Source organism: Suillus paluster, assembly GCF_016628075.1.
Source record: "Suillus paluster strain FC165 chromosome Unknown EDB91scaffold_9, whole genome shotgun sequence".
Lineage (NCBI taxonomy): Eukaryota > Fungi > Basidiomycota > Agaricomycetes > Boletales > Suillaceae > Suillus > Suillus paluster.
The window spans coordinates 698,173-711,912 of NW_024537569.1; the positions used below are offsets into that span (position 1 = coordinate 698,173).

At 47.2% G+C, this 13,740-nt stretch overlaps 5 protein-coding genes across 5 annotated transcripts; 3 read left to right on the forward strand and 2 right to left on the reverse strand.

Annotated features, from left to right (window-relative positions):
* The first annotated feature begins 514 nt into the window (after positions 1 to 514).
* Positions 515 to 2,668, forward strand: EDB91DRAFT_880027 (glycoside hydrolase family 5 protein). Its single transcript, XM_041328698.1, has 6 exons — positions 515 to 768; positions 822 to 1,015; positions 1,076 to 1,223; positions 1,273 to 2,082; positions 2,134 to 2,594; positions 2,648 to 2,668. The coding sequence occupies exons 1-5, from the start codon at positions 621 to 623 to the stop codon at positions 2,463 to 2,465; spliced, it is 1,632 nt and encodes a 543-aa protein (XP_041180780.1). The 5' UTR covers positions 515 to 620; the 3' UTR covers positions 2,466 to 2,594; positions 2,648 to 2,668.
* Positions 2,669 to 3,726: 1,058 nt separating this feature from the next.
* EDB91DRAFT_1235742 (uncharacterized protein) lies at positions 3,727 to 4,593 on the reverse strand (the record flags this gene model as incomplete). The annotated part of the gene is made up of 3 exons (XM_041321360.1): positions 3,727 to 3,941; positions 4,019 to 4,350; positions 4,427 to 4,593. The coding sequence occupies 3 exons, from the start codon at positions 4,591 to 4,593 to the stop codon at positions 3,727 to 3,729; spliced, it is 714 nt and encodes a 237-aa protein (XP_041180781.1).
* A 1,366-nt stretch (positions 4,594 to 5,959) lies between these two features.
* EDB91DRAFT_1235743 (FAD dependent oxidoreductase) lies at positions 5,960 to 7,829 on the forward strand (the record flags this gene model as incomplete). The annotated part of the gene is made up of 11 exons (XM_041321361.1): positions 5,960 to 6,009; positions 6,107 to 6,183; positions 6,212 to 6,261; positions 6,316 to 6,346; positions 6,437 to 6,541; positions 6,589 to 6,708; positions 6,788 to 6,801; positions 6,827 to 6,877; positions 6,930 to 7,059; positions 7,113 to 7,183; positions 7,470 to 7,829. 11 exons carry the CDS (start codon positions 5,960 to 5,962, stop codon positions 7,827 to 7,829), a joined length of 1,059 nt encoding a protein of 352 aa, XP_041180782.1.
* A 1,504-nt stretch (positions 7,830 to 9,333) lies between these two features.
* EDB91DRAFT_1315197 (uncharacterized protein) lies at positions 9,334 to 12,330 on the forward strand (the record flags this gene model as incomplete). Its single annotated transcript, XM_041325158.1, has 10 exons — positions 9,334 to 10,048; positions 10,533 to 10,636; positions 10,688 to 10,723; positions 10,776 to 11,004; positions 11,060 to 11,190; positions 11,246 to 11,373; positions 11,446 to 11,551; positions 11,612 to 11,754; positions 11,802 to 11,883; positions 12,232 to 12,330. The coding sequence occupies exons 1-10, from the start codon at positions 9,619 to 9,621 to the stop codon at positions 12,328 to 12,330; spliced, it is 1,488 nt and encodes a 495-aa protein (XP_041180783.1). The 5' UTR covers positions 9,334 to 9,618.
* EDB91DRAFT_1114132 (putative N-terminal acetyltransferase complex subunit ARD1) lies at positions 12,307 to 13,592 on the reverse strand. Its single transcript, XM_041317885.1, has 7 exons — positions 13,403 to 13,592; positions 13,249 to 13,318; positions 13,111 to 13,198; positions 12,949 to 13,058; positions 12,764 to 12,892; positions 12,661 to 12,715; positions 12,307 to 12,613 (listed from the first exon to the last, which is right to left on the reverse strand). The coding sequence occupies exons 1-7, from the start codon at positions 13,421 to 13,423 to the stop codon at positions 12,508 to 12,510; spliced, it is 579 nt and encodes a 192-aa protein (XP_041180784.1). The 5' UTR covers positions 13,424 to 13,592; the 3' UTR covers positions 12,307 to 12,507.
* Positions 13,593 to 13,740: the final 148 nt, after the last annotated feature.

The window sequence follows — 13,740 nt, forward strand, 5'->3', positions numbered from 1 at the left end:
CACCATCTTAGCGAGATGAATTATTTCGGTCGGAGGGACGATCTGTGATTGCACGGAAGCGTCTCTTCACATGTAATTTAAGTGGGAGTAGCATCCTCGACTCGGACGTGGTGGAGCAGGTTGTATGGGCCAAAGAAGCATACTTTGCTGCGCAGAAGCCAAAGGTATGCACCCGTAGGGAATAGGGGACAGGAGAACAAACAGAAAACGGGGTTCAAGTTATGTCTGCTTAGAATGTATCACTTCAGGGTCCAAAGTCGGCGGTTGATGAATAAACATAATAAGTGGCAACCTCACCATGACCAGTTCCTGGAAGTACCTGGACAGAATATATTTTCGCCTACATACAATTGAAGGCGTGATGCGGGATTGCGTGATGTCGGTTACTAGTAGCTACCACTGGCATGGTGCCGTACTGACAATGTTAACATGATGATGAATTGAATAATCGAGATCTTGTGTTATCACGTTTGTTTGGATCAGAAGCTTTTGCCAAACACTGGCAGTGCGTAATGTTTAGTCATTCTACGAGTTGGACATTGACCATTTGTCAACTATTATATGTCAGCCTGCAACTCGCAGTCTGTGCATCTAAACAACTGATTTTGCAGGTACATCCCATGCGGAACTTCATTTCGAGATTGAGAAACGATAGACGTGGTACCAAGACCGAATCGGCAGGGTCTGGTCTTCAACCTGAAGAGGCACCACAAGAAAGCCCACTACAACGCCTCTACCGGTATCGCAAGCAACGTGGAGTGAATCTCGGTAAGCTCGAACTGAATGCGTTCTCAAATAGAGTCATAGTAAGCGTGGTTCAGGCTCGTGGTTCGTTTTGGAGCGGTGGGTATCGGAATCACCGTTTCAATGGGCCGCCGGCAACGGACACAGTGATCTGGACGTTGCCAAAGGTCTACACGCGAAGCAGGTTCTGGAACACCATTGGGATTCCTGGATCACCGCCAGCGATTTCGAATGGCTCGCGGCAAGGGGAATCAACACTGTGCGGATCCCAGTGCGCTCCTTCTTGTAATAGTACAACAGTATCATTTCAAAGTCATATTGCCTTGAACAGATCGGATACTATCATATCTGTGCATTGGATCCATCTATCCTTACTCGAACTGACTTTGATGGCCTTCAACATGTTTTCGAAGGAGCGTGGAGTAGAATCGTCACTGCAGTGAGGACGGCGCAGAACTTTGGAATTGGGGTGATATTTGGTATGTTGTTTGTTGAGTAAAGATTTTCTTTCTCACTCACAAATTTCAGACCTTCACGCAGCTCCTGGCAAACAAAATCAAGATCCGCATTCCGGAACGTCATCCCCGGTAATTTCATTTTTCAACAGCAAGTTTAACATGCAGTTGGCCGTTCGCACTCTCCGCATACTAGTCACACAACTCGTTGCTTTGCGGACACAGGAACCCGCGGTTAACAATATTGCCGGTGTAGAGCTTCTCAACGAACCCCACCCGCCCTCACACGAAATACTTTACAAGTGGTACAGGGAGGCAATGCAAGAGATAAGAAATATTGACCATGGCTTCCCGATCTACATATCAGACTGTTGGATGACTGATCAATACGCCGATTTCATCGCACACTTACCGCCTTCTTTGGCGCTGACTTGCGTCGACCATCATTTATACCGGTGTTTTACGGGGAGCGACATTTCAACCTCAGCAGCGCAGCACACTGCATCCCTTACTGATCGGAATGCCCCCTTTCCACAAATGTTCTCCCGCGTTTCGGAGAAGCTCGCAGCTGCAGGAAGTGGACTCATAGTTGGCGAGTGGTCTGGAGCCTTGAATCCAGGCTCTTTGCAAGGCACTGCGGATGAACATCGGGAAAGAGCGTCTTATATTCGGGCTCAGCTTGACCTGTTCGAGCTGTACTGCGCTGGATCATTCTTTTGGACATACAAAAAAGAGCAGCCTGGAGACCAAGGATGGTCTTTCCGAGACGTGGTTGAAAGCGGCATCTTCCCCGACGTTGTGGGCATGATGCCAGTAAAAGATTTTGTTGGACTCAGTGCCGACATAAGCGCGAGAAATGCGACCGCTAAAAATATTGCCTTAGGTGAGTTCAGAGACTCCGTACTCGCTACTTCGTCCCTACTTTTTTTTCAAGGCCAACACGTATCCTACTGGGCGCGATTCCCTGGTCATTACGAGCATTGGCGTTTTGATGCCGGCTTCGATCAGGGTTGGGTCGAGGCTTATGACTTCTTTGCCTTCGATCGCGCGGGCCAGGTCACCGTCTCCGAGATGGGATTCAAGGGCTGCATTGCGAAGAGGAAGATGCAGGATCATATTCGTGAAAAAGGATGTAGCAGCAACCTTTGGGAGTTCGGTGAGTGTACTGTTCAAATGATTTCCCATTCTGGGTTTGTGCCGCTTTTCGGCCGGCAGTACGCCATACCCGCTATCTCGATAAGTCCATCTGCAGTATCGCAGATTTAGGTGGTCGTGTTCTTAATATATTTCAGAGCATGGATTTAGCCAAGGGGTAGATGCTGCGAAGCACGATTTTCAACATCACTACTGTTGATTTTCACGTGTTAAGGTGTAAGATCTTCGCAGTATGTTCTGGTATGTTTCTTCGCCTAATAAAGACTTTACTGCCTTTTAACACTTTCTTCCAGAAGAGACAATCTATATCTCTGCATGCACGTGTCCTCGTGTATGATAATGCGATTGTTGCAAACGTAACGCTCTTCTTAAGTTGACACAGCTATTGGCTTGGCTGGGAGAATTCTTACCCGTTTGTGCCTGTGATGTAGTCATCAAGAAAATACTGGAAGAACTTAGAAGACATGCTACATTCCAGACGGCAGCCTCATTCTGTTCCTCCAGTTCTGCATCTGATCTGTCATATGTCCCCTCCAATGAGGACGAACACGGTAATTAAACTCCCCTGTGTGCTCCTGCCCATGTATGAATCTGAACCTGTTTTCTCTTTGATGTTATAATATGACCCGCTGCGATCTCCGAGGAGGCATCCCCTTCGCTCAGTCAGTTTATGATTTGTCTTTTATGAGTGTTTGGACGAGAGGACACCACAATCAGTATTACAGGCTGTAGATTGCTCAAATTGATGACAGTTATCTAATGTCATCAGTAGCTCTCGTGTGCGAGACTCGTGGTGGACCCCTGATAGTTGGCGCTGGAAGGTAAGCATATCGGTCATTGGCCGATAGTGTTATGATGACCCTGATATCATGACTAGATGAAGCCCCGATATGAAACCAAGTGGTATTACCTTCTAGTACACGGATAAGCCCGTCAGCATTACTTTGGATTGGAACAAGGTTCAACGTTGAACTTGAGTTAGCAGAATTAATGGGAACAGCATGGTGTGCAGTCATGAGACGAGCTTCTACTGCACCCAACCTTGTGCCTATGCCACAGATATTGCGCCTTGCTGAGTTTAATTTGGCCATATGCCGGCCCCGTATGTACTTGTTGTCGACTGATCAAATTATCTTTGAAAGCTTCACAATAGAAATTCTCAGGCAATTCGTGTTTTCATCTTCCCGCAATGAAGCAAAGCTCGATTGTGGAATACCAATGATAGTACATACATCTTTGGAGCGGGTAAACAATGTAAGTATTCTGTTTGTTCGTAGAAAGGTTAGACGCCGATATTTGTGGGATAGTTACAACACAGCAATATAAATTACAGCGCGGGAACCAAATCAATAGAGAACAAAGAACGTTCACGTCACGTCAACAACTTCCAGTGGTAGAAACCATCTTCGTCCGCAGCTCTGACAAGTCCCCTGAAGACGTGTCTGTCCGTCAAATAGTCAACACGTTTGACTCCTTGACTTGCTTCGAGCTGAGCAGAGGAAGGAATGCTCCTGTATCTGCGGGTATATGCCCGTGCAATTGCGTTTTCCTCACTCTGGCTTAGCTGAGCCCAGTCAGAGTGAGAGACTTGGCGGTGCAGGGAAGAATGGATCATCCACAAAACATCGCCAACCGTTATAGGAAGAGCGCCCGACATATCGTACTCGCCATGAACGAGCTTGCAAGTCGAATAGGCCATTGAGGAATGGCATCATGCGTGATACGCATGCTAGTGATGGTTGGGAACGTAGCGGGTTCCCTTAGCTCCTCTACAGAAATCATGGCCGTCTGGTTTGGGCCAACTCTGCGCAATGGCGCGAAAGCTGGATTAGCGATGTCGAAGTAGAACTCGGACACATAAGCTTCTCCGTTGAGAAGCGGGTGAATCTGGAAGTTTTGCGACGACGTCGGGTATGGCCAAGGAGCGCGATTGCCGTGGCCAAACGAATGTCGTCGGTTATGAATTGATGGTAATGGAACCCCCAGAAAGGAGGGACTGGGAGGAGCTGTGGCCATCCCTCCATGCCAAGACGGACGACGAGGGCGACGGTATCCATCGGGAAAGTAAGCACCTATGTGGAGTTCCAGGAAGGTCGACGAAAGGTGAAGGAGGAGTATAGGGGGAAGATGGGAATAAATTAGAGGGGGGAATGAAAGGTGATCGCTGGGGTGTGTGTGGGTGGGTATAATATGGAGGAAGCTCGTAGGTCGCTGGGGTGTACATGAACGGCCCAGACATTGTTGCAATGTTGATGTTGAGAGCAAAAGATATTGGGAGACCTCTGCTATTTATTCGATGGTAATAGTCAACTCGGGCCCGGTGCCATAAGCACAGCCTGCTTACCTATGTTATGACTGTCTTCGGGAGACCACTGCTTCAGGATGCACAGACTATGGACGTCGTACAAGAGAACGACACAGCTTAACAGGCCCGCGCTTGCCAGAAGACTACGGAAGCTGCGAGACCTTTGTCTGGCAAGTGGTACTTTTGAAGGCTGTTTACAAATCATGACTCAGTCAATGGCCTTTCCACTGAAGGCTAGAGATCTACTTACTAGCGTCCCGTCCTGGTCGGGCAGCTGGTGGGGATGATCGAGGCTCTGAGCAAGATGTGATTTGAATCACAGCAAAAAATAACATCTGCGCTCTCTCTTTGTCAGCGTCAGCGCTTGACAAGAATACAAGGATATTAACCGCGCTCGAAGAAATTCTCATCATCAGTGGTCAGCGGTCGATTACGGTGATCAATCAAATCGCGGATCATTCCCATGATGATCATCCCACTCCGACGCAGATAGCATTTCTGGCTAGGCGCTACGTTGATGGAAGTTGAACCGCCTCTTGGCAGTGGTCTTCGAAACCGGTGTGACAGATACGTGACATTGCGTACGGATACTACGTAACTACGTAAGACTCGGACTAGTTTAGGTTCGTTCAAGTACTTGCTGGCGTCTATCCAACATCAGCCCACCTGCCAAGGCCCAAGGAGTTCATCAGAGGGTATGGCCAAGCCACCACCCAGCCGGTGAAAGCTTCTGCAACGGCCCACGTATGTTGTGCATATTATTTCCAATGTTTCTACTGTACTTATCAACGTGCTCAAGCTCAAGATCGAGACTAGTAGGCCGGCATCAATGAGCGGTGGCATTGATAGCTGAGCCTCAATGACAGCTTTCAGTATGGTCGTGGCGTTTATTATCTCTCCAAGAGTCTTAGAATGACGACCGATTTAATTCCTCCAATTGGCTTCATTTACTATGAAGCACGAGTGTCCAATGGCACCTTTAGAACGATAGAGAACGGAGACAGGAAGCCAAGTTGTGTATGGGCCAAATCACTAGCACCGTATCAACATCCTCTTGCGGTCATAATCAAACCCAAACCTATCCCTGAGCGGCTCGGCATGAACTATCATCCAACATTGTCTCGTTCGACAGAATTGTACTAGCAGCAAGGTGCTGGAAATACTCTTCACCTTTAAAACCATAGACGTTCCACTGGCCAACAAGTGTGAAATATGGCGCCTCCTGGTCAGATTCCTTATACTCTTGTCGACTGCTGCGTGATTTGCGTCGTTGCCCAGTTCAGATAGCTTGTCTGGCAGTATGTCTTTGACTGAGACATGCAAAGAAATTGCCGCATCTCTATCCTCAGCGTCAGTGGTGTATGACAAGGGTGAGCGAGTATTCGTCATTCGAGTTGTGCGTATCTGCACCGATTGATCTCTGCAGATTCGGATGATTATATCAAAGACATCAATCATCAAGCTCGCAGATCGCTAAATGTTCATTTGAGCCAGGAACGTTTTTAGATGTTGGCATAGCGGTAAGTAACGAGCTTACTACTCTGTTTTGAAGTCTGCTTTTGCACGCTCCAAATCTTAGGCAAGACTAGGACTCCTTTTGCGGTAATTTTGACGCATAATACATCTTTCTCTATCGTTTTCATTGCATTTACACAGGCGAAGGGTGGTGGACATGCGTCCAACCCTGGTTTCTCATCGACGACGGGCGTGCAAATTACTATGTCTCGCTTTTCCGATATTACATACGATGCACCGTCATAAACTGCCATCGGTGCAGGTCTAGTCTGGGACGACGTGTACGCTGCCTTGGAGCCATACGGGGTTAACGTTGTTGGTATTCGAGTACCGGGTGTCGGCGTTGCCTGTTTCACTCTCGGTGGAGGTTAGACTGACCATTCTTTTCGATATGGTGTGTGCCAAGATCCCTAGGATATTCATGGCTCTCCAATCAGTACGGATTGACGATTGACACCATGCAGTCCTTTGAGTTAGCGATTCCAAACGATACTGTTTTGAATGTTACCGCAGCTTCTGACCCAGAATTTGAGGGTAATCTAATTGATGACAGATAGCTGAAGGACTTTCTGACCTATATGTTTAGAGTGATTTCAATAATATTGTAGGGGAGCGCACCAAAACTACGTGGTTCTATGCTCACTGCCACCAGGGCATAGTTACTAGATTCACGCTAAAGACCTTCTCTCAATCGCAAGTTTGGGTAGGAGAATTGTACGTTGTTTTGAAATTATGCTGACTGTCTGATTGTGTAGGGTGGGATTATCATATATTCTGCAAAGGTGTCGGACCTTGTCAGTCAAGTCGCAGCAAACTTCGCCGCAAATATCACAGATCCCAAGGCACAAATCATCACAACTTATAATCACATTTTAGGCGTGGTATGTCAATGTGTTCGCTGTTTTCTTTACCATACATCCAAATAATTGTGACTATAGCCGGAGTCTTAAATTTTATTTTCTATGATGGACCCTCGCCGCCTGGGGGAATTTTTGGCCATCCCTCACCTGTTCAAGAGTGTTTCCACACGGTCGTTTCTCTCTTTAGTGCAATCCTCTCTTTCTAATACTGCCTCAGGCTCACGGTGAGGCCCTAGTCATGTTTAATTATCTTTATTACTGAGACGGATCAGGGCCATCTTCAACACTATCCGTCCCCGATTAACCTGTTTCATTACTCGAAGCCATTGTGAATGAGTCAGTGGTAAACCATGCGTTCAAACATCAATACTGCTACGCTGATCCTCACTACTTCTCTAGTTCTGGGGACAGTCACTCGCTTACTCCAGTGCATAGCTCATCGCCTATGATGTCGAACCGTTCATCCCGTCGATATATAGCCACAGTACCACTCCATCAGCATACCCGCCTTCTCGCGATCGAGGACTCCTTCTATTGGACATCTATTTTGCATGGACCTCTCTCACTTCAGACGGAATCATGCAACAAGCTGTTCGCGATAGTGCAGCCCATCTTCGCCAATTGGCTATCACTGAGGGCCAGGATATCGCCGACGCAGCTTCATATGGCAATTATGCCATCTTTGACACACTACTGAGCAATATTTATGGGGAGAACGTGCCACGGCTACAGGCCATCAAAACCGCGGTAGACCCGACCAATGTCATGGGCTTGGCAGGGGGTTTCAAGTTCTAAGGCTTCAGCTGGTACGCCTCCATAGCTACTTAACCGGTATCTTGTTTCTAATAAATTGCCTCTGATTATATGTCAGGCTGCCAGCTGCATGTGTATCTCATGTCCCACTGGCAGCCCCAGGCTACATAGTAGTACCCGAGAGTATAAGAAAACAAACTAAGTAAAGACTGAACGACCGAGCGCTAGAGCATGCTGTGCAGACTCAGATGCTGTACATCAGTCACGCGTGGTCGAGTGGCTGTACAGTAGTGTTCATGAAGCAACCGATGGGGAGTCGGACGTCAAGACGCCCTTCAGACATAAAGGGACATGCAACAAGCTGTTCACGATACTAATGTGCAACGCCATCCATCTGTCACCCTCTCATCACCAGGTTTGCCTAGTCTCCCTTAGGCAGACCAAATAGAATGAAGATAGTCTTTCTATATTATGAGGTTGGCCGGTAAAACGGACAATGCACCTACCCGATCGGCATGCTATTGCTGACCTCCTTCCAATTTTTCAACTTTCATAGCGAATTCTCCTGTGCTAGCAGCATCATATTCACCCTCAAATTCTGGAAGCAACACCTGGCAATGAGATACATGGAGTCGATAACTTGATTGAGTGAACTCTCTTGCCTGGACTCTCTAACAGAGAACGAAAACCTTGCTCGAGCGTACTAATCCTCAGGACCGTCTTCCATGGTATCCTTGGGTGCCTAATTAGCATGGCAGGTTGACTGCGTGATGACATGCTTGGTGAGGTCGATCATATCAATATGCTCTTTGTCTTCCTCAGGCGTACCGGTACGTTCGCTCTAGTTCGCAGCCTTCTTAGAAGGAACGACTATCTTCATTCTATTGGGTCTGGCTAGGGGAGACTGAGTTCACAGTGATTGCCGGTTAAGCGGCTGGGATGTACGATCCTGTATCTTATTAGCGAACTATCAAAGCCGAAATGGCGTCCTTCATCCCAAAACTGACTTTCGTGCCGCTGTTTTTTTTCTTTTTGTCTCATTTATGTCCAGTAAGAACATGCTCTATGTAGGACAAAACTTGGTCACCATTCCCGCCGGCAGTGCAATTCATGAAAGATGAGATAACTTAAATAAAAGAACGCGCAATTATGTGAATACTGTACATGTTGTTCCATTAATAACTGAACCTCGTTACTCGTCTTGTTCTGGGGACAGTCACTGGCTCACTCTGGCCAGTGCATGGCTCATCTCTTATTATGTCGAATTATTCGTACCGTCGAATATTTGGCCATAACACCACAGCACCACTACACTAGCCTACCCATCAAGCACTCCCACCGCGAGCAAAAGAGAAAAGGTAGGGTGGCAGAGACGAAAAGGAAATGCGGTGGAAATATAATACATGCGTAATTGAGACAACAGGGTGACGGTGACCGTTGCCTTGCAGAAGAAGGAACGACTGTCTTCCTTATTTCAAGGTCTGGCTTGGCGAGACTAGTAGACCGTTGCAGGCCTCAACAGCTTGCCCTTTTGATTTTCAGTACAAGGGCCTCGAAATTCAATAGCAGCCAATCGAATTGGTTTCGAGGCGCCTGCATAACGTAATCCTGCAGTGATTTACATCATCTTCATTTGTCCATTTCACTAGAGCCACCCTGATGTCTCAATTGCAACTACACATACATTATTGTATTACATTTCCACCGCGTTTCCTTTTCATTTCTGCCACCCTACTTTTTCTCCTTGGTGTCTGGTGCGAACATCTAATCTATTTTGCATGGACCTGCTCCAATTCGGACGGTCACGGAATCATGCAACAAGCTGTTCACGATGATGCAATCCATCTCCGCCAACCAGCCATGGATGAGGGCCGAGGGTCAGGATGTCGCTGACGCAGCTTTCCCGTGGTTGCAGGCCATCAAAGCTGCCGAGTACTACTGCATTCAGAGCATTGTGTCACTTACTATGATACAGATTATCATAAGTCAACTGCCAGCATTCACTGGCACATCTCCGCCCCCCTTTTCCCATCATAATTACTCACAGAGCACGCGAAAACTGGCCCTTGTATTGAGTAAGATGTCATTGACTTCGATATGTGTGCCCCGCATTCATCCCCTCGACAAAGCCCTTCCCCTGCTCAAACGTCCTGAATCTTACCTACCCAACAAACGAATACGCAAACCTGATAGAGTGAGATCTGCTGCATCGGATGACCCACTCCCAGAGGGTCTAGGCCCACTTGAACAAGAGGTCTCAGGTTCTTCTCCGTCAGTTCTTCATACGAATTCTGGAAATTGTGCGGATATTACCCGATACCTTGAGCCTTTCGCGTGCGTATCGCGGTTGGGCTTGGCTTCAGAGTTCTTAGGCCCATACTGTAGGCCCAGATCAGGGCCTGAGGCCAGGTTTGTCACATTACAGGATGACACAATGTTGTTAGATTCAGTTATAGAGCGTGCAGAGTAGCCTGAGTAGAAGCCCGGACAACGTTACTACATAAAGTGTCGAACAGGTCCAGGTAAACTTGTGTGACCCATTCTGCCCGTCAAGATGACACTCTCTGCTAGTATATCCATCGTGCTTTTTGCAGGCATTGGGGGGTTTATGGCTTCTTCAGCTCTGCTCGGTGACATTACTGCTTGTGCGGCGATCGCGGCCTCCATCTCTTCGAAATCCACAGTTTATTACGACGATATGTACTACTACTAAGACAAAGTGTGAATGCGGCTAAACATTGACAGGATCACTGGTCTATCTAAAGGACAATTATCATTGGGCATCTTCGAGTAGTCAACTCTCTGCTTGCTCCTTCGAACCTGGCACCACTGAGGACCTCGGCAAAGTGGTTCGTGTTACCGAAATAAAGACCTCCTGCCAAATCAATCTCTTGCCATAGCTCCAAATATTGGGAGAGACCAAGACACCGTTTGCAGTGAGCATTGACTTCTTCAGTTTGTGGTTCTATTTACACAGATATCAAATAGATTAAAAGCGGTGGTCACGCGACCAACCCAAATGTTTCGTCAACCCCAGGCGTTCAGATCGCGATGTATTCATTTTCAGACATCACATTTGACTCAGATACCCAGACAGCAACCATTGGCACTGGTAACGTATGGGATGACGTCTATTCAATGCTGGAAGAATACGGTGTGAATGCTGTAGGGGGGAAAGTCACTGGCGTCGGAGTTGGCGGCATCATACTTGGTGGAGGTACGAACGTCGCCGAATGATTCGAACGCGAATTAAGATTTTGTTATTTAATCAGGATATTCGTATCTGACAAACCAGTATGGGCTGGCAATCGACAACGTGATATCGTACGAACTCGTTTTGCCCAATGGCACGGTGACTACAGTGACCAGCTCCAGAGACCCAGATTTGTTCTTCGGCTTGCGGGTAAGTTGTTCGTTATCTAGATTGTCGAGGTTTGAATTCTCATGCCGCTGTGAAGGGAGGTTTCAATAACTTTGTGCGTGGTTCTCTACAGCAGTACCGCGTGAAATACTGGACTGACACCTTCCCTCCCCGCAGGGAATTATTATCCATGTCACTCTCAAAACGTATCCTCAATAAGTTTGGGTGAGACATCAGACCACAGCGTATCGTACAGCACCGTGACAGCTATCAACAGGGTGGACGTATCGTATACAGTGCAGATCGACTCAGCGCAGCAAACGCAGCCATCGCCAAGTTCCCGGCGAACGTTACAGATACCAAGGCAGCGATATACAGCACATATGACTATGTCTTAGGATCGGTAAGTCTATTATAAAGTCAATCTACGCAGGGTCACAGGTTAACGTGCGCCGCTGCGTAGTTTTCACAGTCGAATGCGTTCTATGATGCGCCTACTTACCCGGATGGTATCTTCGATGACTTTTTGGCGATTCCACACATCGAGGAAGATATTTCTACCCGATCCTACGTGTCCTTTATCCGAGCTCTCCCGATGAACGATACGTCTGGCTTTCGGGCTTTATGTCCGGCTTCTACTCACTGCGAAACAGAGCCGTGTTCAATTCCATAGCGATCGAGGAATGGACCGAGTCCTTGTTAAACGACATTGCCGAAGAGACACTTGTGAGCATCGTATGTTTAAATTTATGTTGTTTACTAAGTAATGCGAGCGGTTAATTATACGGCGCTAAGCTGACAGATGCCAGCGTGAGTATAGTCTCTTGCTGTTGTGAACCCTTACGTTGATTCTATCTACGACCACACCTGATACACCATCTGCGCATCCGGATTCTCGTGAACGAGGCTACTCATTCCTAGGAGCTATACTACGCATGGACGAATCCGATTAACGGACGACCTTCGTATATGATACCGTTATTGCCAGTTCCAACTATGTGGAGCAGGTAGCGATCGCCGCAGGGCAGGACGTTGGCAATGTGGTCGTGTATGGCAATGAAGCATCTCCTTCTACATCCTTAGAGGATATCTACTGGAGAGAATCTGGCGCGTCTGCAGGATATCGAGAAGGCTGTTGATCCAGATAACGTGATGGAGCTCGCTGGAGGGTGGAAATTGTAGGTGGAAAATGAAATGGGCTGAGATACCAACCATAGACGTAATGTCATGTCAAAATGTTGCTTGATCTGAAATATGATTAAAGTGGATATACGGACAGGATAGTATACAAAGGCGTGTCCTCCATATGGGACAGCATGAAGTAAGAACAAGACAATACTGGCAAGCGATTTGGTATCTTCACTTTATTTGGCTCACTCGTTTTGAGCATCTCAAAGTCCAGTTTGCAACTGCCCTTTGCCGAGCATATATAAATCTGTGAACAGTGCGACCAAGTCGATGGGTGCTATTCTAGGTTAGTACGTTCTGAGGTGCAAAAATATGTACACGTACAAGCTCCGTGGTTTCAGGGCGATCCTCATTGAGTATGCGTCTTCGCCGTCGTTATCTGGTTGAGTAGTCAATGATAGCTGGAAGACTCAACTTTACAACTTACAGTATCCGACCTCTTTCCTGTGGATTTTGAAGCCAAGCTTCTCGCTGTACAGAGTGAAGGCAGGTCGATTGGATTTGCGTACATGGAGCTGAATGTACTCTATGTTGTATGATTCAATCATGGCCTTTTCTGGAGATAGTTCGGATTAATTTTGGCGCCAAATCAGATGGCGCGAGTAAACCGACTTGACATAAGCATTAATCGCTTCGCGATACCTAGCCTACGGTATGTTCGGAGTACGGATAGAGAGTTCACATGACCGACTTGCAACCAAGGGTATTTCTCATCTGGCTCTCTGTAGGATTGTGTATTTAGTCATCAACAACATATGTACGACTTTGACCCACATTGAAGAGAGCACATATCCCACTACGCGCCCACTGCTGTCCTCTGCGAGAAACGAAACTTCTGGCCATGTTATGAAGGAATAGGCCCCTACAAGTCCAGATGGGGATAGCATTTTCACGAAACTAAAGGAGACCTACAGAATCTCATGTGGTAGTTCTCAGGGAGGTTGTGCAAGTTGCATTGCTGTATCTTGGTGAGATCCTTCGGCTGAGCGCCACACGTTTGGTCATAAGAACAGCGTTGAACACCAGACTCAGCATGCGTAGAATCAAGACTGGGAACCAAGCGTACCTCTGCTCTTCGAATATTCATCTAGATTCTGGATAGTAAGACGTATGTCGCAAGACGCGAACGTAGGGGCCTTGGGTTGCCGGAGGTGCACGTGTCGGTGCAGGATGTAAACAGGTGTTTACACAGCTTTAGCGCCTGTGCTTGTAACCCCACTAACGCAGGCGTCTTCGTCGTCGGTGTCCATTTCCATTGCTGAAGTTAAGGTTTGTGTGTGTAATTACATGATAATTCCCACTACCAATTACATAATACGTAAGTACTTGTCCGGATCTTCCATCCTCAGACTGAGTCATTCATACTTACTCGAACAGCATCGCAGTGCTATCCTCAATATCAAT

Excerpts from the sequence above, each read along its gene's own strand:
- EDB91DRAFT_1114132 (XM_041317885.1), bottom strand. The coding sequence starts at position 13,423 with ATGAATATTCGAAGAGCAGAG. Across the intron at positions 13,059-13,110 it reads GGATATGTGCTCTCTTCAAT|AGAGCCAGATGAGAAATACC; the intron begins GTGGGTCAAAGT and ends ACAATCCTACAG. Across the intron at positions 12,614-12,660 it reads GCCCTGAAACCACGGAGCTT|CACCCATCGACTTGGTCGCA; the intron begins GTACGTGTACAT and ends AACCTAGAATAG.
- EDB91DRAFT_880027 (XM_041328698.1), top strand. The coding sequence starts at position 621 with ATGCGGAACTTCATTTCGAGATTGAGAAACGATAGACGTGGTACCAAG. Across the intron at positions 1,016-1,075 it reads TCAACACTGTGCGGATCCCA|ATCGGATACTATCATATCTG; the intron begins GTGCGCTCCTTC and ends TGCCTTGAACAG. Across the intron at positions 1,224-1,272 it reads TGGAATTGGGGTGATATTTG|ACCTTCACGCAGCTCCTGGC; the intron begins GTATGTTGTTTG and ends CACAAATTTCAG.